Genomic DNA, 20,845 nt, shown 5'->3' with positions numbered 1-20,845 from the left:
GCAGCCAAAGATAAACACCACTGTCTCTATACATGTCATACTTAGAAATCAATTGACTTATTAACATTTCTTTTCTTTTTAAGATTTCATTTATTTATCTGACAGAGACAGAGAAAGAGCTGGCACAAGCAGGGGGAGCGGGAGGGGAGAAGCAGGCCCCTGGCCTAGCAGGGAGCCCGATGAGGGACTTGATCCCAGGACCCCAGGATCATAACCCTAGCCAAAGGTAGACACTTAACTGACTGAGCCACCCAGCTGCCCCCCACATTTCTTATTAAAGATGTCCTTCTCTTGTTCCACCCGCTTCCATGTTAGGATACTAACAATTAATACCTTGGTAGCATTTCAGTTTAGAGAGATTACATGTTTCCCTCTTTGAGATATATTGAAGGGGCAAGTTAGCAGCAAATAATGAGGAGAACAAAAACCAAACAAACAAACAAACAAACAAACAAAAACACAAGTTTTCTTCTTCGTTTAGAATAGCCATGAACACTCCTACTCAAAGGGAGCCCAGGATTTCATTTACATGCCACTTCAAAACCCTCACATTCCTACTGGTGATGAAGTGAAATACATGTAAGCTGGATCTTCTTCTTAATTAAAAAAAGAAAGAAAAACAATGAGCCCCTACCCTCAAATCTATTCATTTCAAACTTCTAACACAAGAAAATCAGAATTTATTCTCTTGTGCTTTACAGTCACCAAAATTTCTCATACCTCTAGAAGGATCTGAGGCCTTCTGTTCCCATGTAAGTACAAAAAACAATGATGCTGGGAAGATTAGCACCAGGTTACATTTATTTGCATGACATGTTCAAAAATTAAAATATATCAAAGATGTTGAAAAAGCTGGTAGTGGTCTAAAATAGTAACTATCACACTGTCCTGGTCTTGACTTGGAGAAAGATACAAATTTTACCCCATGACCCAACTTATATATGTAATATATGTACATAACTAACCAAGTTGCATAAAACAGTATTTGTCCTTACTTCAAGTAATTCTATTTCATTGTTCTAGCTCTTTAATTCCTTAAATTGATTTCACAACACTCTAATGAATTGAGAAAACAGGGTTGTTCTTAGAAAACAGTGGTCTAAAGGGCAAAAAGAAAAAAATACCTACTCTTTCCCCTAAACAAAGATATTTGGTCTTCAATCTTAAAATGGTGCCTACTTAACTTTAAGATGTGTTAGGAATCAGAAACTGCCCAAAAGATGGTAAAATTAAATGTTTTAGACTTTAGCCTGTGGTCATATTAAGACCAGAACCTTCCAAGCTCCAAACTATTTCATTCAGAGTTCCCTTTATCAAGATTTTCCGAGAATCCTAGGGCATATTTTAGATGTGTCCGAGAATCGGCCCTGGCTGTTGCACACTGTCCTGGCCAGCAGACCCTGTACTCTACAGCTGCTACTTTGGCAGACGTCTGCCACCTCAAGCAGAGCTCTGCTAGTTACGCTCCAGCAGTGGAAGAAAGAGAATATTCTTTCCTTTCCACCTGCTATAACAGGGGAGGAAGAACTCAAGGCAAAGAGTCAACTGAGACCGCTCCTCCAAGTCACACCCACAATCTCTTCCCCTCACTGGGTCCCCATGCTGCTTAGCTGGCTGCTCAGAATAGGGGCTCCAGGGCCAGAAACACACTTTACCACAAACTGCCACTCTCCCCACCCATACTCCCCCCTGCACTGGGACAGACTCTTTGCCTCATGATGAGAGTATATTGTCTTCCAAGAGCCCCATCATCCCAGGACTCCCATCACTTTCAGTCCATCAGGCCCATCTGATATGCCCATCTCAGCTATAAAAAGGACTCATACCTTGTTTCCAGCAAGACCTCCAGAACCCATGTGAGTCTCTGGGTACCTGGATCCACTCCAGAGGTCAGGCTGTCTGAAGACAGTCCAGTCAGAACATCTTGTAAACAGAGTCTCTGTTTAATGCTCTAACTTTGAGAACCAGGCCCAAATGAAAGAAACAGCCAGAAACTTCTTCTAGAGGTGGCTGAGAGTACAATTTATCTAAAGTGGGTTATTTGGGGAGCCGATTCCAGCTAAGTCATGTCAAAACTTCTATTTGTCAAGTGGCTGTATAATTTAGCCTATGCTAGCTAGTCTAAGCCTTGTCTCTTTCCTGTCATGTTTCCAGGAATACGAATAATATTCTAAGAAGACTGTTAATCAGGAAGCAGAGGTACCAAATTTGCCTATTTAGTATCCAAATACATTCATCTGGATGAGAAGTCTCAGTTAAAGTCAAAATCTTGTAAGGTTTCAGTCTGGTTTTCGTACACAGCACAGCCTCTGAATCCAAAAGAGGAGGAGGAGGAAAGGGGAAGTTTCTAAATATGGTTCAGCTGGCTTCTCATAGTTCTTAGTAAAGAATATCTGGAAACTAAGAAGTAAAATATGTGGATTACATTTTCAGCTTTAAAAAAATGGGAAAACCATATAGTATAATATATTGCATTGTTTCTATATTTTAATGTCAAAGTTAAATGTTTTTAATCAGTCTCTAGAACAATGACTTCCCCACCCCCAACATGAGAACTTTATGATAGTGCTTTGTAGTTTATCACGGGGGTTACAGTAAACTTCCCCTAAGAACTTGGAAATAAGGTTGGTAAGTGTAGTTTCTGATGAGTAAACTTTAAGATCAACATAATGACCATGAGATAAGCAAAATTACCTTTAAAGAAAAAGAGTGGCTTTGAGTCTTAAAGACCTAAGTGTATGATTTTTGACCAAAATCATTACTGAAGAAGGAGTCAGACAGAAAAGAAGGTAGAAGGAGGAGGACCAGGCACAGTCACTTATAGAAAGAAGCCACCTAGACACCCCCATGCAGATTCTCCAAGGCAAGATCTCCAGATTACTGAGCTGCTCAAATTCTCCCTGATGAGAAAGCCCCAAATGTACTTGGGCCTTGATTCATCCAATTCATCCAATGCCTCTGTCCTAATGCAATCCCCAACAAGCAGCTTTCCTTATGTGACTTCCAATATAAGACTACCCATGAGGAGAGAAGACACTGACCATACAGACTTGGACTTAGCCACAAGTGCAAACTGAGCCCCTATCAAGCACCTCACTCTTGTCCTAGGTAACAAGGGTAGAGTGGAGAATTAGACATTTGAGGTCACTTGGCCTAACACAAACAAGTAAACAAGTAAATAAGATAATCGTAGCTAGTGATAAGAACAATTACTAACTAACTAACTAAATAAATAAGCTGAATAATGGATTAGATACTTGTCAGAAAAGAGGATGGGTATTTCAAGAAGAGGGATCAGGAATAGCTTCTTTGAGAAAGTGACATTTAATATAATTAATGTTAAAATGTCACTATTACCTAAAGGAATCTAGAGATTCAATGCAATACTCATCAAATAACAATAGTCTTTTTTATAGAATTAGAACAAATAATCCTAAAATTTCTATGGAACTACAAATGATCCCAAATAGCCAAAGCAATCTTGAGAAATTAGAACATGGTTGGTGGTATCACAATGCTAGACTTCAGGACATATCACAAAGCTATAGTAATCAAAACGCTATGGCTCTGGCACAAAAACATACACATTGATCAACAGAACATAATAGAGAGCCCAGAAATAAACCCATGCTTATATGGTCAATTAATCTACAATAAAGGAAACAAGATTATACATGGGGAAAAGACAGCCTTTTTAATAAATGGTGTTGGGAAAACTGGACAGCTACATGTAAAAGAATAAAACTGGAGCACTTTCTTACATCTTACAAAAATAAACTCAAAATGAATTAATGACATAAATATGAGATCTGAAATGATGAAACTTCTAAAAGAAAACAATATCTCTGCACATTAGCCTTAACAACATACTTATGGACATGTCTCCTCAGACAAGGGAAATAAAAGCAAAATTAAAGCATCTGAACTACACCAAAATAAAAAGCTTTTGCACAGCAAAGGAAACCATCAACAAAACAAAAAGGAAACCTACTGAAGAGGAGAAGATATTTGCAAATGATCTATCAGATAAAGGGTTAGTATCCAAGATTCATAAAGAACACATACATCAAACAACATCAAACATAATGATAATAATAAACCAACTTAAAATGGGCAGAGGACCTGAAAAGACATTTTTCCAAAGGAGATATACAGATAGCCAACAGATACATGAAAAGATGCTCAACACCACTAATCATCAGGAAAATGCAAATCAAAATCACAATGAGATGTCACCTTACACCTGTCAGAATGGCTAAAATCAAAAACATAAGAAAAAACAAGTGTTGGTAAGGATAAAAGTAATCTGTCATGCACTGATGGTGGGAACAAAACTGGTACAACCACTGTAGAAAAAGGAATGAATGTTCCTTTAAAAATTAAAAATAGAAATGCCATTTCTACTTCAAGCTCTGTTACAAAGCTGTCATTATCAAGACAGTATGGTACTGGCACAAAAACAGACACATAGATCAATGGAACAGAATAGAGAGTCCGGAAATAGACCCTCAATTCTATGGTCAACTAATCTTCGACAAAGCAAGAAAGAATGACCAATGGAAAAAAGACAGCCTCTTCAATAAATGGTGCTGGGAAAATTGAACAGCCACATGCAGAAAAATGAAATTGGACCATTTCCTTACACTACACACTAAAATAGACTCAAAATGGATGAGGAACCTCAATGTGAGAAAGGAATCCATCAAAATTCTTGAGGAGAACACACGCAGCAACTTCTTCCTAGGAACATCGCCAAAGACAAGGGAAGCAAGGGCAAAAATGAACTATTGGGACTTCATCAAGATCAAAAGCTTTTGCACAGCAAAGGAAACAGTTAACAAAACCAAAAGACAACTGACAGAATGGGAGAAGATATTTGAATCTTCTCTATCATCATATGGTATCAGATAAAGGGCTAGTATCCAAAATCTATAAAGAGCTTAGCAAACTCAACACCCGAAGAACAAATAATCCAATCAAGAAATGGGCAGAGGACATGAACAGACATTTCTGCAAAGAAGACATCCAGATGGCCAACAGACACATGAAAAAGTGATCCACATCACTCGGCATCAGGGAAATACAAATCAAAATCACAATGAGATACCACCTCACACCAGTCAGAATGGCTAAAATTAACAAGTCAGGAAATGACAGATGCTGGCGAGATGTGGAGAAAGGGGCACCCTCCTACACTATTGGTGAGAATGCAAGCTGGTGCAACCACTCTGGAAAACAGCATGGAGGTTCCTCAAAAAGTTGAAAATAGAGCTACCTTATGATCCAGCAATTGCATACTGGGTATATACTCTAAAGATACAAACATAGTGATCTGAAGGGGCACATGCACCTGAATGTTTATAGCAGCAATGTTTACAATAGCCAATCTATGGAAAGAACCTAGATGTCCATCAACAGAGGAATGGATAAAGAAGATGTGAGATATATATATATATATATATATATATATATATATATATGATCATATGATCTCTCTGGTATGAGTAAGTAGAGATGCAACGTAGGGGGCTTGGGGGGGTTAGGAAAAGAATAAATGAAAAAAGAGGGTTCAGGAGGAAGACAAACCATAAAAGAATCTTAATGTCACAAAACAAACTGAGGGGGCTGGGGGGAGGGGGGTAAGAAGAGGGTGGCAGGGTTATGGACATTGGGAAGGGTATGTGCTATGGTGAGTGCTTGAAGTGTGTAAATCTGGCAATTCACAGACCTTTACCCCTGGGGCTAATAATACATTTATGTTTTTAAAAAAAAATTTTTTTTAATAAAAAATAAAAGAAAAAAAGAAAGAATTGCCATTTCTATTCTTTGAGTATTTACCCAAAGAAAACAAAAACACTGGTTCAAAAGATATATACATCCCTATGTTAGTGCAGCATTATATATAATAATCAAGATAGAGAAGCAATCCAAGTATCCATCCATAGATGAATGAATAAAGAACATGTGGTATATATACACAATGGAATATTACTTAGCCATAAAAAAGAATGAAATCTTGCTATTTGTGGACCTAAAAGGCATTATGCTGAGCAAAATAAGTCAGACAAAGAAAGACATATATATGATATCACTCATATGGTGAATCTTAAAAACAAAACAAACAAGCAAACAAATGAAACCAGAGGCTGAGCCTATCCTGAGCATTTTCCAAAAGCATTTTCAACTAATCTTTTAAGTTCTATGTCCATATGATGATAGAGAAGATGATGAGGACAACACCTAGAGCAAGCAATGTGAAAGGCAGTGTGAGGCATAAAGACAAATTAGGTGAGAGTAGCTACCCACCACTTGTGTGTGTGTGTGTGTGTGTGTGTGTGTGTGTGTGTGAGAGAGAGAGAGAGAGTGTGTGTGTGTGTGCGCACTTGCCCTTCACCAAACAGCACAGGCCTCAACTCACTCCCAACCCCTGCCCAACTCTCTCCTAGGCCTGCACCTCCAGATGTTAGAACTTGGCTGCTACTCTGCCTAATTGCTTGATGAGGATCCAGACTCTGCCTGGCAAAGACAGAGGAAGAAAGTTTCTAGGCAGAAGGAACAAGAAAAGCACTGAGGCAAGAACTAGCCTAACAATCCTTTGAAACTTCCAATGTGCCTGGATTATGAACAAGAAGAAAACAATAGGAGATATGGCCAGAGAACCAAACAGGTGCAGAGCCACAGGAAGAGATCTGGGTTTTATTATGGCCAATAGGAAGCAAGGGAGTAATATGACCTGATTTAAATGTTTAAAAAACCCCATTGGCTCCTGTGTGGAGAATAAAGTGCAGGTGGTAGAGGAAGCTCTAAATTTAATCCAGCCAAGCAGTCACGTGGCCTGTCTAGGGTGACAGCAGTAGTGCTGGGGAGAAGTGAATGTCTTTAGGTCATATTTTGGAGATGGATCCACAGGACTTCTGGATAGACGTACGTGTGGGATGGGGAGTCATATGTGGGCCTGGCAAAGTGCCCTGCCTTCCATGAAATTAGAAAGATATGGGGGCAGAAGGGATTAAGAGCTTTTCAATAGGCATCTCTGGTTTGAGATGCTCATTTAAAGACACAATTAGAGATGTCAGTTAGGCAGTTGGGGTTCCTGGGAGAACACTGGGTAGATATATAAACTTAGAAATTATCTGGGCCTGTATGGTCCTTAAAGCCATGGCATTTCCATCCCTATGATGGTTATTTTTTACAGTAAATTAATAAACTGAGTTATGCACCAAAGCAGTAGGAGCCAAGGTAGGACACCCCATAGCAGACGGCTGGCCTTGCCTAGGCTGGGCCTGTCCCTTTGATTTGCTACACCCCTTAATTGAGAGCAGCTTCTACATGGTTGTTTTGTTGTGTTTTCACATATAAAACATTATGCCCAAGTTCCCCCTTTATTCTGCAGATTAATGTGGAAATCTAAGAAATTGACGTGTATTCAAAACTTTTTTAAATGCATCATTGTACTTGACTGAATAAAGAAATATTACACAAACACAAAAAAAGAAGATTAAACCAAGCAAATTAGGAGACCAAAACTAAATCCTTGTGTAGATTAAACCTCAGTTCATGGACCAGAGTTCACTGACTTTGGACTCAATGTGGAAGGGATCAATTATTACAGAATACTTGAGAACATAATGGCAAATGCTGGTTAAGTCACTTGATGAAATAATTTGCAAAAAAAAAAAAAAAAAAAAAAAGTAATGAGAGGATCCCTAAAATTAAATTCACATGAAACAATTTTGATTCATCCCTTTAACAGTCATTGATTAACAATTACGTGATTACTACATTAAATTCCTGCCCTTTTGGGGCTCCTCTTTTAGCAGGGAGACAGGCCACACTGTAGAACAGGGCAGGATGGAGGCAGGTACGAGATGCCTTTGGACTAAGGTGAGAGGATGACAGACAGTTCCAAGGAGAATAAGACAAGCAAATCACCCTAGAGGTGATTTTTCAAACACTAACCATAACACTGTTGATTATATAAAAACTTTACATGCTTGTTTGAAATTTAAATTTAAATTTTCATATATAACTGATGTAATTAAATTAACAGACACGGTCATGTTTTTATAGGAGCCTTTAGCAGCATTTTCAGTGGAGTCTTCTCAAGGTACTTCCATCCCCACCGCCCATTCTCCTTTAATCTTTTACCATCCTTTCTTTGTAAATCTAAGATTTGGGGGCACAATAGTCAACTTTCCTTACAAGCCCAAACTCTGTATTTACTTACTTATTTCCATGTAAGTGCAGCATTAGGGGGAACAGGAGAGGAGCGGCGAGGTGAAGCCCCCAACTTCCATTTCACTCCAGCCTCGAGGAGTGGGAGAGCTGCTCTCTTGATTAAAAGAACCCTATTTCAACGACTGAGACACATCATTTCCATTGCCACAGAGAGGAAACAGCCTAGCCTGCTTTTTGAAGCTGGTTCCCAGCCATCTCTTTGCTACCTTTTTTGTACTTTTCTCCTTCCCAAGATCCTGTGGGAAGACCACACAGGCCTGCTCCACCTGGGAGAAGCCCAGCCACCTTGCCATTCTGGCTTTCTTTGTTCTCTCTCTCTCTCTCTCTCTCCCAGTGCCCTCCTTCCCTCTCTTGGACACTCTCTCCAATGCCGCAGCTGGGCTCAGGACCTGTTGAACCAGCCTGAGAAGGCTGAGTCAGCATGCTCGAGGCTTTAGGGAACATGTTCTCTCACCTTAACTGCCCATCCTCTATTCTCACACTGATGGCTGTAGACTATAAACCATTTAAGTGTTAAGATTAAGAATCTGCTTGGTCTTTGGTTTCAGATCATTGAGGATGAATGAGCTTAGGTAAAAGAATTCTCCTTAGGATCTCATCAACTCACTAGAAATTTCCATTAGGGTTTGGGGCCAATGCCCAGACTGGCTATAAATCTGCCTTGCTTTGCTGGTCATTAACCTAGTGTGTGTTTGCCTCAGGGACCTGGAAGAGAGGAGTGGCTATGACAGAACAAGATTCACTGTACTGTGGGGTCCCTAGGCCAACATCTCTATTCATAGCACTCCTTACCAGCACCTCCATTTCAGTATCAACAAAAGTCAGGCTTTTCAAGGGCTCTAGAAGCCACAGATATTTTTTTTACATCTGAACTCTGAATGAGTTGTTATAAAAGCACCTTTGTTCTGCAGGATGCATTGTACCTGGATGAAAGGACTCATTCTAAAAGGAGAACACCGCCCTTCCCCATCATCCCAGAATCCACTCTTTGCCACAAAGGTGGCATCAACTGCAAGAGAAGATAATAATCATAAACCATACTCACAATCGCAGCTCAGTACGATCTTTTACCTGTGAGTCTTTTTATTAAACCTTTTTATTATACTTTTATTTCCACAACTGATTTCTATGACACTGCACCAAAATGCCCTCCCCTTCCCCCGCACCTCTGCATTATCCCTTTAAGGTCAGTTTGATTCTAGATAATCAACCCATGAAGTAAAACCAGGAAAGAATGAATTCTGCCCCTGTGTATCAAACCGGCTATTCTGTTTTTATTCCTGGACGTTTCCTCATTGCAAGTTACAGAGCGCAGGCTCTAGGTGCTACAACTTTTTTCAGACTTCTGTCTAGAATGGACCTAAGTCGAGAAACCGTCCTTACCTTTAGTTGAACTAGATGCACATCCACATGCTTGCTGTCTGAATCCTGCTGGACTGAATAGGTGAGGTCCCGGACCCTCTCTGAGGTCATCCGGAGCCAGGTCTCGATCTCAGGTAAGTGGAGAACAATCTTCCAGTCAGCCCCTGTATGCAGTGGGGGTGGCTTTTCATACTGCTGGTCGGAATCCATGTCCTTCATTGCCTCTCCTCCCTCACCCTGCTCCACAGTGGGCGTCAAGTTGATGGCCATGGGTGAGGCATCAGTAGCCATGGGATCCAGGTCCTGTGACCTCAGCGGGGAAAGTGTCACGCTCATGGTTAACATGGAGAATTCTAAACCTTACTTCTTTCCAAAACAGCTGAAAGGCAAGAGGAAAGAAGAAAGCAGGAAAGAGTCAGACAAGATTGCCAAATAAAGAAATGATACTTCGCAGAAGAAACAGGATTTCTAAATTAAGCCCGATTTCTAAATTAAGAAACCATAGCTCAAGGCAAAAACAGAAGGAGGTGTTGTGAGTTTCTACATAGTAGCCCCAAGACCCAGAGTACAACAGGAACACAAAACCACATGGTATTGCCTACCCCACCATCCATTCTCTTCTCATTCCTTACTAATAAATCCTGATTTTCAGCGTACATATTTCTGCTAAGAATTTAAAACTGCATATCCTATCTCCATGGCAGCTAGGTATGGCCATGTGACTAAGTTCTGACCAAGGGGAGATAAGTGGAGCTTTTGTACAGAAAGCTTGTAGAGCTGCATAAAGGGAGCTGACTTAAGGAGGAGCCTTCTTTCTGCCCTTCTGTGTTTCCCCCTTCTTCTAGACTGCAATGTGTGCTTGATGGCTAGGGTTCCAGTTACTACCATGGACCAGGAGATGCTTTGCGGTATGTTGGTGGAAGATGGTAGAACAAGGTGGTGGGAACATGGATCCCACATGATAACAAGGAACTACTGTATCAGTCCTAGTCTGCTGCCCTGAATTTCTTTTATTGAGAGAAAAAAGGTATCTGGTTTTAGCCACTATTACTTAGGGCTTTTCTACTATCAGCATCTAAACATCATTTCAGCTATTATAACCCATACACTCAATACATAGGATAAGCAGAGAGGGAACATGTTCTAATTAACAAAACACTGAGCCGAATTCAGGAGAGGTTGCTCCTTTCTATGACAAGTTATATAAATAGATATCATGTAGTATTCCAAACCTAAACTTTACCAAAAAGTATAAATCATGTGGGTTAGTATATACAGTATATCTAATTAACTATTAACTTAAATTACTTAATATTTGGTCATGTAGAAATTTTGCGAGGGGGAGGTTCTGGGATTTCAAGAGTAATAAATTGCTCTGAAACACATAACATTAAAATGTTAATTAAGGGGCACCTGAGTGGTTCAGCTGGTTAAGCAGCAGCCTTTGGCTCAGAGCTCAGGTCATGATCCCATAGTCCTGGGATCCAGGAGGTAGCCCCAGGTGGGCTCCCTGCTCAGTGGGGAGTCTGCTTCTCCCTATCCTTTTGCTCCTTCCCCCACTTGTGCTCTCTCTCTCTCTCTCTCTCAAATAAACAGAATCAAATAAATAAATAAAATGTTAATTAAATATATTTAAAACAACATAAGTGTAAGTAATAGTAAAGTTGATAAGCTTAAGAGGAAACTAGTTTCTTAATGTAATCATCTAAGCTATATAATTTATCTTTCTTCTAGAACCAGTTTAATATAAAAATAACAACTTTCAGGATCTTGTACATTAAACACTTTAGAGAAACATTATTTTTAGTTTTAGGAGTAGGTTCTTCTATTCAAGGTAATGGGTTTTTCTTTTATTAGACTTTTTTCTGGTTCTACACATTCTAGCACCCTTCCCCAAAGATGAAAGGTGACCAAACAAAATATGAAATTAAATGTGATTATCACAAAGTAGTCTATATTTCTTTATATTCTTAATATTAACTTAGTAACAACAGCAAAATTATTTTACCTACAAAAATAGAGGTGGGGGGAAGTTCTCATTTTTACCAGGAACATGTAACTTTCCATACAGAAATGGGCACAGAGAATAAAAAGACTTACTAAATTGACAAAAACCTTAAAAATACGTTATTCCTACAACATATTATTTCAGAAGCCTTTCAGTGCTGGAGCATACCGCCCCCTCCCAATTTCTTGTACATTTAATTTTTAAAATAAATGATAAGCAGCTTTGTGGATGAATTTTTGAAAGCAAGGTTATTTGAGAAACTAAAATACAATGTCATAAAGTAGGTTTATCACTTTGGTACCTGCCTCAGAGAATGGTTTTAGGCTTCAACTCAACAGCTTTCTCTACCTGATTGCAAGAGGGACAAATCCATATCCCACATTTGTAACCACCCTTGCATACAGTTTTTTAAAATAACATTAGACCTGGCTATTTTTAAAAACCAGTTAAGAGTTATCAAAACTCCAGGAAGAGTGAGCTACCATACTATTTATTCATATCCTAGCCTCAGACAGGCTCTGGTTCTGATTTCCCAAAGCACTTTTAAATTTTTAATCAATCCACCACTCTCTGGGGAATCTGTTCAGAATCACAATCCCAGAAAAGGAATCTGATACACAAAGGTTAATAAAGGCTTCCAGTGGAAGGTCACAGAACTGGTGATAAATGAAGATGATGCTGGTGTCACAGTACCAGTGTCACCACACTTACCTCTTCTAAGAAACCAGACTCACCCAAATTAGAAAACCAAAAGCCAGGGTAAGGTACAGTGAACTGTTTCAGCCACACGCACACACCTTCTCAGACACCCAACCCCAGATACCTCCCAAGAGCCCTACACAACTGAAAAAATGACACCTGGTCATTGTGTTTTCTCTGAAACTCCTAGATCAACACAGGGCCTTCTCTGGAATACACATCTTACCATAAACTAAAGAACATACTAAAAATGGGCTCAAAGCAACTTATGTCCCAACCCACAGCATTTCCGTATATACCATCAGTCTGTGCCCGACACAGTGCAGTTCCATGTGGGGCAAGATGCTCCACATTTCTGAGTCTCAGATTCCTCATAGGTAAAATGACAAAATTGGACCTGACCGTAAGAATCTGGGATTACCTAGGGTTATTTATCTGGAGATTTCAAAGCCATCGGAAGCATCCTGCCTATACTGATAACTGTGTAGACATTAAGTACTAGCCCTCCATATTATCAAAGCACATGAACAGCATCGATAATTTGTCCTACTTCATGGAACAAAATAAAGTAGTACAATGCAAATTCCTTTTGTAAATTATTATTTACACATTATGTGTTGCTAATTCCTCCCAGAGAAACACATACATGAGATCCTCTCCCCGTAGAGCTTGAAATTAAAGACCGATGACAGAGGTGTGGTTATATATGCAGAGGACACACAGAGTTAAATAAAAACATTAAAATGTAGTTGGTGTTCATCACACATGAGTAAAGGGTAAGGAAAACTTACAATCAAGCTGCAAAGCAAAGTTTTCCTGCATCTATAAAACTTCAACATGGATGTGATGTTTCCATATTTAACTGACCAGACTGTAAACAAGAGTATTTCTATACCTCAGAGAAGTAAAGCAAATCAGTTCCATACTCAAATTTTATTTCAATTTCTGCCTATTTTCCCTCTTGTACAACTTTGCTGCTGGGGAAGGAATACCACATGTGTCATAAGAGCATAGCCAGCCTGGAAGGTGGCATAAAATTGATTAATTAACCATTTTCATGGAAAGTAATTACTATAAGCATTTAATTTTCAATTCTAGTAGCACACATCTAATGTACTACCCATCGATAACATATCTATTTCTGATTTTCACCAAATCACATCTGATGTCAAAGATAAATTATTAATTTAAAGGAAAACTGCTTCACCTTTTAGAGATCTATAGTAACAATCTTTGTGTATATTTTTCTGCTCCCTCAGGACTACTCAAGCTTGCTTTTCCATCAAATTAATTACTCCATTTGAATGCAAATAGCAGGAAATGCAGCACAAGACTATTTATGTTCTTTTAGATGCCGTTAAGTTTTGTATTCTTCCTTTATAAGGAAGGTATCTTGCAAAAAGATTCCTTTCCAGTCACCGCGAAATTTTCTTTTAAAGCCAGCAGACAACTTCTGATGATGCAAATGAAAGCAATGACCCACTTACTCAGGTCCAAAAGTGCGTGACAGGGGTGATCAACCAGCTTTTTGGAACCCAGTGACCTCCCTCTTCCCCTCCCCCATCAAATGCTCAGCTGTGTCCACCTCTCCAGCATTAGAGATAATACCACGTTTATCCCAGTGGCTGTTAAAAATAACATAAATCAAATCCTTTCCTTTCCACAAATCCAAAGAAGGTTCAACATTTAAAGTACAAAACCTACAAGCAGTAAAGATTTTAAAGTTTTTTTTTTTTAATTTGTGGGAGGGCTTTTCCCACCATATTCTATCACCCTACAGAAACAGAAGAAATGTACCATGGATTGCTTACTAACAAGGATTGGTTCTGCTATCTTCCTGACAGTCCACAAGTTTTTAGTTGAAACCTGATGTTAGCAGAATGCATTTGATTAAGTCACATTTAAATCAGACAGTGTTCTTCAACCAAGCTAGGAGACAGAAAAATGCAGCTACCCAGTCATCAAAGCTGCCCACCTCCTTCTCCCTTCTCTTGTCAATTTTTCCCTCTTAAATAAAAGAACAGAAAAGCTGGAAATCTGTCGCATGTACTCACTGTAAATACTTTTGTCCCTAAAGGTCCTTCAGGATTAAGCATCTGGCTCCTCCTTCTCCCCCCCACCCCCACCCTCAGGTTCTCTTCCTGTGGCCCAAATAAGATAAAGCCTGGGGTCAGGGCTGCCCCTGGCCAGCAGGACACCGGTGAGTCTGTAGGGCACCCGCTTCATCTGCCCTCCCTAGCCTAAATCTCTTACAAAGAGAAGGCTACTCCGCTGTCCCTATTTGGAAGCTAATGCATAAGCTCCAGGCCTGTGCAGTTATAGTTAGGTCTTTTGCAAACAAGCCATGATAAGTGAGCAGAGAAAAGGGAGACAGTTGCCAAAACAAGGATCACTATGGAAAAGAGTGTCTGAGTGAACGGAGCACATCCAGTCTCAGTTCAGAAGAACCAAAACTGTGTATCTTAAAATCTGAGCAATCCTAAAGCAGAATAAATTAATAAATTTATAAATAAATGAATAGCACTACATTAACATAACCAGCTGACAAAGCCAATCTGAAGGAAATAGATTCAAGTTCCCTCTCCTTTCTTAGGGAGAAACTGTTCTTTCCAAGTAAGAACGTCATCATGTGTACAGTCTGAGAAGCAGTTTTACCATCCATGTAAAGCAACCCCAAATCTCTCAATCTTTCTGTGCTCTGCTTACTCCCCAAAAAACAAGTGAGAGACTAAGCATAATTGTAGCCAAATTAACAGATCTGCTTGCTACAAAGCACATGTTACAAAACTGAGATAGAGAAAATTGTTAGACATCGCTAAGTGTCCTTTTTTCCTCTGTGTTCATTTCTTTTACAATTCTCATAATCATTATTTATAGAACCTATTCATAGAAACCATGAATTTTGAAAGTTCCATTGGAATGTTTTCATTTTTGTCTAAGGTTAGCTCCCATGTTTTCATTGCATTTAGGAAAAATAAATAAACTTAAGAGGTGTACCCAGTATCTGACTCCGGCATTTTAGAATCAGGCTCTGTAAAAACACAAAAGCAAGTTTAATAAATTGCTGAATTAAATGTCATGGCCTACCTAGATGAAGAGGCTCTAATTCATCATCTGGTTTTAAATCTAGTTGCCCATGTATCTCCCTGGCCTCTTGTGAGGTCAAACATTGGGGAAACTTTAAATGGCTCTAAGTTCTTTATAGAGGGGGAGCCCAAGGGTTCCTGCCAAGTGTTAAGTTAGATTTTTACTTGGGAGGAAAAAGAGAGATTGGTTTTTGTAAGATGCTCCCAAGGAAGTTCCCATAATCACTGACTGATTCTTCCTGCCAGTGCTCTTCTCCTGTGTCAGCCCTCTTCTCCTGGCCCCAAGGCCTCCATATTCACCTGGAGTAACAGGGTTTAGAGAGATCACCACCATAACCCCAGATTAGTCTCACTTTCTAATCCTCCTGCCACAACAGAGCAGCCTGCAAGCAGATATCTGTGAGCAGGACTCAAGTGATGGGGTGACTTGGGGGGCTGACATGTAAATAGTGGGGTCCTGATAGATTTCTGCAATTAAGAAGATTTTCTTGGTATCACTGATGTTTCCTCTCTTTTTCCCCTTTAACATGTCTTTTCTGCATGGCTGTATCCCCAGGTAGATGGTTGATTATATACTGCTAATCACACAGAGATATCTCCCAGTCTCCCTTCAATCATCGCTAACTCCCTCACCCAGAGCACAGGGTCTTCCGTCAGCCATAACACACTTCATCAATCTCTTCCTTCCTTGGTCTCTCATCATTCCCCCCAACCCACCCCGGATTATTCAAATCCTTCTCCTGTGGGCACAGACACCCAGATTGACTAGTCTAGTCACCATACCTCCCATGTTTTCTTTCCCCACCAGAGCAGTCAGTTCCTATCACTCAATCCATTTGGCTACATCAACCAGTCAGCTGCAAATGGTGCCCATGGTCATGAGTATGCAGACCTGGACTCAATGATGAGTGTTCCTATTTCTTACTCCCACCCCAATGGTGGGAGTAATATTATTGCTAATAATCATCTTTAAGCATTAGCCAGCTACTTTTCTGTTGTTCAAGAAAATGTCTTGAGAGGAAATGGATTGTAAAACTCTAACCCATAATCTACACGATAGTTGCTTTTGTCAATGCTATTAATACAAAGAAAATGAAACAAAATTCATTTCAAATCAACTGACATTACTGAGAATCAATTTTATATAAGGTTTATGGGTTTATATGACCCATCATATTTACCCTCAAGGAAATTATAATAGGCACAATTTCTCTCCCTCCAACTCTCCCCACCCCGCCTCCACCCCCCACACACGTACGAACACACTCACCCACTGATACCTATTACACAAGCAGGATGTGAGCCAAAAAAGCCTTATGAGTCTCCAGTAGATTGGAATTTCTCCTGAATGAAGGAAAGACAAGGAAGACTATTTTCTGGTAAGGTAACATTTGAGATAGACTTGTAAAAACAGGTATGATTTAGATGGGATAGAAGGGAAGTGGGGAAAGAATTCCAGCCTGTGTGGACATCTCAAAACCAAGAAGTTGGGAGAGTCAGCAAATAATTCAGCACTCAGAGGAAATGGGCGCTTGATGAGGGCCAGAAAGAGATAAGGCTCCAAGGCAAGTTGTGGACCAAAGAATGCTATAAAGGCCATACTGTGGAGTTTGGAATGAATCTCATAGGAAGCAGAAACTCCAAAAAGATTGTAAAAGAAGAGATATAGGATTACAGTCACATTCTAAAATGGAACAGGAAAATCAATGCGCATACTCTTATTTACCAAGAAAATGAAAGGAGAGAAAAAATAAAATAAAACAAAATAAAAAAAGAAAATGAAAGGAGAAGATCAACATCCTCTTTTCCAAGTAGATTCCATTATTATAAAATGTAACCTTAAAAACCTCCTTCTAGTCAAGAAAAAAAAAAAGGAGCGAAGGAGAGAGAGGGACAGGGAGGCTACAAATCTGAGTTTTAGATCACAGTGATTAAAGGAGTTCTGTGCTCTGTCCTACCTACTCCATTAAATATAAAAGGAATTCTCCATTTTTAGTTCTCCATTAACCCTAGTACCATAGATTTAAAGTGGAAAATTTTTAGGGATTATTTTATGCAATGTTACTTTTTTCCTGTTCTAAAATTATTTTTAAATTAATTAAAAACTAATATATATTAATTCAAACACTACAAAAATAGATAATGTTGAAGTTAAAGGTTCTCTTCTATTCCTATATTTTCATCCCCAGTCAATAAGTGATAAGAGGCTATTTATCTTTTGTGACCTCTTTATGTAAAGTAGAAAGGAAATGAACCCTAAACCCTATTTATTTTTAAAGTTTCTGAAGCCTAAATTAGTTGGCCTATATTAATGCAGCAATATACAAGTGTTTGCTAACTTAATGTTTATTAACCTGGTGCTAATAGGTATCCCACAAAAAGTTGCTACTGACAAATAAATTGAAAGTGTTGGGTGACTTCTGGGTAGAGATAGCAAACTGAATATATGTATCTAATTTTGCTTCCTCAAGAAATACCACTAACACCCCTGCAGAGGGTTTTTATTATTTGGGAATTTTTCTTTTTTTAATATAAACACTCAAAAATGGGAGGAAAAACAGTTTGGAAACCAAAAATTTGATGAGTAAGTAATAAATGCCTTAGCTGACTTAAGAAAGCTAAATCCAGGGGTACCTGGGTGGCTCAGTTGGTTAAGCACCTGAGATCAGCTCAAGTCATGATCTCCAGGTCCTGGGATCTAGCCCCTGCTCATCAGGGAGTCAGCTTCTCCCCCTTCCCATTTCCATTCACTCCTCTCCCTCCTCCCTACCTCCCCCACTCCTGCTCTCTTGAATGAATAAAATCTTAAAAAAAAAAAAAAAAAAAAGCTAAATCCTAAACCAGCAGAGCAGAGAGCAAAGAACCAACCTGATCTTACTTCAGAATCTTTAAAGCATTTTGGAATTGATAGAATCAGGCATCTCTGGAAATGGAGATGGAAGACTGTAAAGAATGAACTTCCCAAAAAGAAAAGTCCGACCTTTGCCCTGACTTCGAGGAGGTAACCTCTATACCTTGGAATTTCCAGAATGGCAGGAATATTTTTGTTATTTATTGTGGGCCCCTCAGACCACTCCTGATAGTTTATGCTAACAAGGTGACTCATGATGGGGACTAGCCAGACAGAAAGACCCACCATGTGGTTAGAGGGCTTGGTCTTTAGGCAACCCCCTGGGCAAACATGTAACCAATCATACCTAAGTAAGGAAGCCCCAGTAAAAACTATGGACACTGACACTCAAGCTAATTTCCCAAGTTGGCAGTACTTCATGAGTATTGTAACACACTAATGACAAGAGGGCAATGCATCCCTGAGGATGTGGACATTTTGTGGTTGGAATCTTCTCAGTCCCAGATTCCACCCTATATGTTTCCTCCTTTGGCTGGTGCTGATTTGGATTCTTTTGCTATAATAAAACTAAAATCACAAGTATAGTACTCTCCTGAATTCTGTTGAGTTTATCTTTCAAATTATCAAATCTGAAGGAGTCTATGAGAACCCCCCAAACTTATAATCAGCTGGTTTGAAGTAAGGATAGCCCCGAGGACCCCTGAACTTGCCGCTGGTGTCAGAAGTCTTGGGCATACTTGGCAGCCTTGGAGGACTGTGCCCTTTACCTTGAATTGGGCCTAACTCTGGCTGAAGAGGCAATAACACATTGAGATTGATTTAGACTGAACAATGTTTAAACATTTGAACAATGTTTAAAAGTACTTTGTGTTGCTGGGTTGTTGCTCCCACCCCCAATTCTGGCAGAAGACTGGAGGTTTATTCTCCAAAAACAATCAATCAAAAGATCTCTGGACTTGGGGACAGTGATCAGTTCAAGACAGAAGTAACTTGAAAATGGTGAAGTGAGTTAACATACCATTCTGAGTGCTGATACCCTCTTCCCCGGCAGTCCCCTCTCCCAACTTGATTCTCCAAAGCCTTTACCCTCCAGTCAAGAGACTAGAGATCCCCTATCTAAGATATCTGATCAGTCCAAGAAGATGAGATAATAAAACTAGAACATCCAGATCACCCTACAGTAACATTCACAATCAACAGGCCTGTCCAAATATTCAGAGCATTCATTCAGCATTCTATTCTCCTATTTCTAAATATGATCAGGCACTCAAGGATTAGCACAGATTTAGGGAAAGCTCTAGTATGGATAACAGGCCCAAAATAAGCAACATAAAAACCTCAACCTGGAGGAAACACATCATGCAAGGAGAAGATGACTTGATTGAAAAAGAAAGATTACAAAGATAAGGGGCATCTGGGTGGCTCAGTCGGTTAAACGTCTGCCTTCAGCATAGGTCATGATCCCAGAGTCCTGGGATGGAGCCCCATATTGGGTTCTTTGCTCAAAGAAGAGTCTGTTTCTCCCTTTCACTCTCCCTCTGTGCTCTCTCTCAAATAAATAAATAAAATCTTTTTAAACAAGTATTAAAAGAAGATTAACAGAGATAAGATACTATATCCATCAAACAAGAATAGAATTTTTATTTAAAGAAATATTTTTGGGACAAAAAAGAACTTTGGAAAAATGAAAACATGATAGCAAAAAGGGAAATTTCAATATAATGGCTCAAAATAAAGTTGAGAAAATTTCACAGAAAGTAAAGCAAAAAGATAAATAGACAGAAATTGGTAAAGAATAGGTAAGATAATTAGCAACCAGTCTAGGAGGCTCAACATTTGGAGAGCAGGAGTTCCTGAATGCAAAAGGAAAGAGAAAGGAAAAAATTATCAGTGAAATATTTTAAGAAATAGAAGAGCATGAGTTTCTAGATTAAAAAGACCCACCTAGTATATGAAAATAGACAAACACTAAGGCACTCTATTTGGAATCTCAGCATATTAGGGAAAATGAAAATTGGTTTAAAGGTAGAAGCATATACAAAGAATCATAAATTAGATTGCTTTGGATTTCTCAACAGCAACTCTGATACTGTGATTTATAATAAGAAACATATTTTTGGTCTACGTCCTCATTTCTGGCAGAGAGCTCCTAAGACTTGGAATTTCCTAAGCACAAAGCAACAGGAGCATCTTTTGTTATAACAGTTGGCCTTTTGTCCTTGGTTCCCGAAATAGCACCAGAGCCATAAAGTTTAAAAGAGTGTGTTATTCATAAGAAGTCCCTTTCAACCACACCTGAGTTTGTTAATGAGGGGACTTTTGGAAAGCCCTTGAGGATGGGGCTGCTTGCCAGAGAAACCAACCATGATTAAAGGGTTAGCACTTTCAGTTCCAGCCCTCAATCTAGAAAAGAAGAGCTGGAAGTTGAATCACTCACTAATGATCAGTAATTTAATCAGTCATTCCTATGTAATGAAGCCACCATAAAAACCCAAAAAGATGGGTTCAGAGAGCCACCAGATTGGTGAACAAAAACACATCCACGGGGACAGAAGCTCCTGTTCTCAGGACCCTTGGGGACCTCACCTTATGCATCTCTCC

The 20,845-nt window shown here is 39.4% G+C and overlaps 1 protein-coding gene across 5 annotated transcripts in view; it reads right to left on the bottom strand.

Annotated features, from left to right (window-relative positions):
* AKAP6 (A-kinase anchoring protein 6) overlaps positions 1 to 20,845 on the bottom strand; it is a 521,710-nt gene that overhangs the window by 344,920 nt on the left and 155,945 nt on the right. For 4 of the 5 annotated variants that reach the window (XM_032344004.1, XM_032344008.1, XM_032344005.1 and 1 more), the window contains one exon: positions 9,622 to 9,979. In XM_032344004.1, the coding sequence (XP_032199895.1) occupies positions 9,622 to 9,945 (324 nt within the window). In that variant the 5' untranslated portion in view covers positions 9,946 to 9,979. Of the gene's footprint in view, positions 1 to 9,621; positions 9,980 to 14,361; positions 14,550 to 20,845 lie in introns of those variants that run through there. The other variant, XM_032344006.1, reaches the window with a different exon arrangement.

Source organism: Mustela erminea, chromosome 5 (genome assembly GCF_009829155.1).
Source record: "Mustela erminea isolate mMusErm1 chromosome 5, mMusErm1.Pri, whole genome shotgun sequence".
In the NCBI taxonomy this organism is placed as follows: Eukaryota; Metazoa; Chordata; class Mammalia; order Carnivora; family Mustelidae; genus Mustela; species Mustela erminea.
Note: the sequence above shows the minus strand (reverse complement) of the source record. Positions and strands in the feature narration are given on the sequence as shown.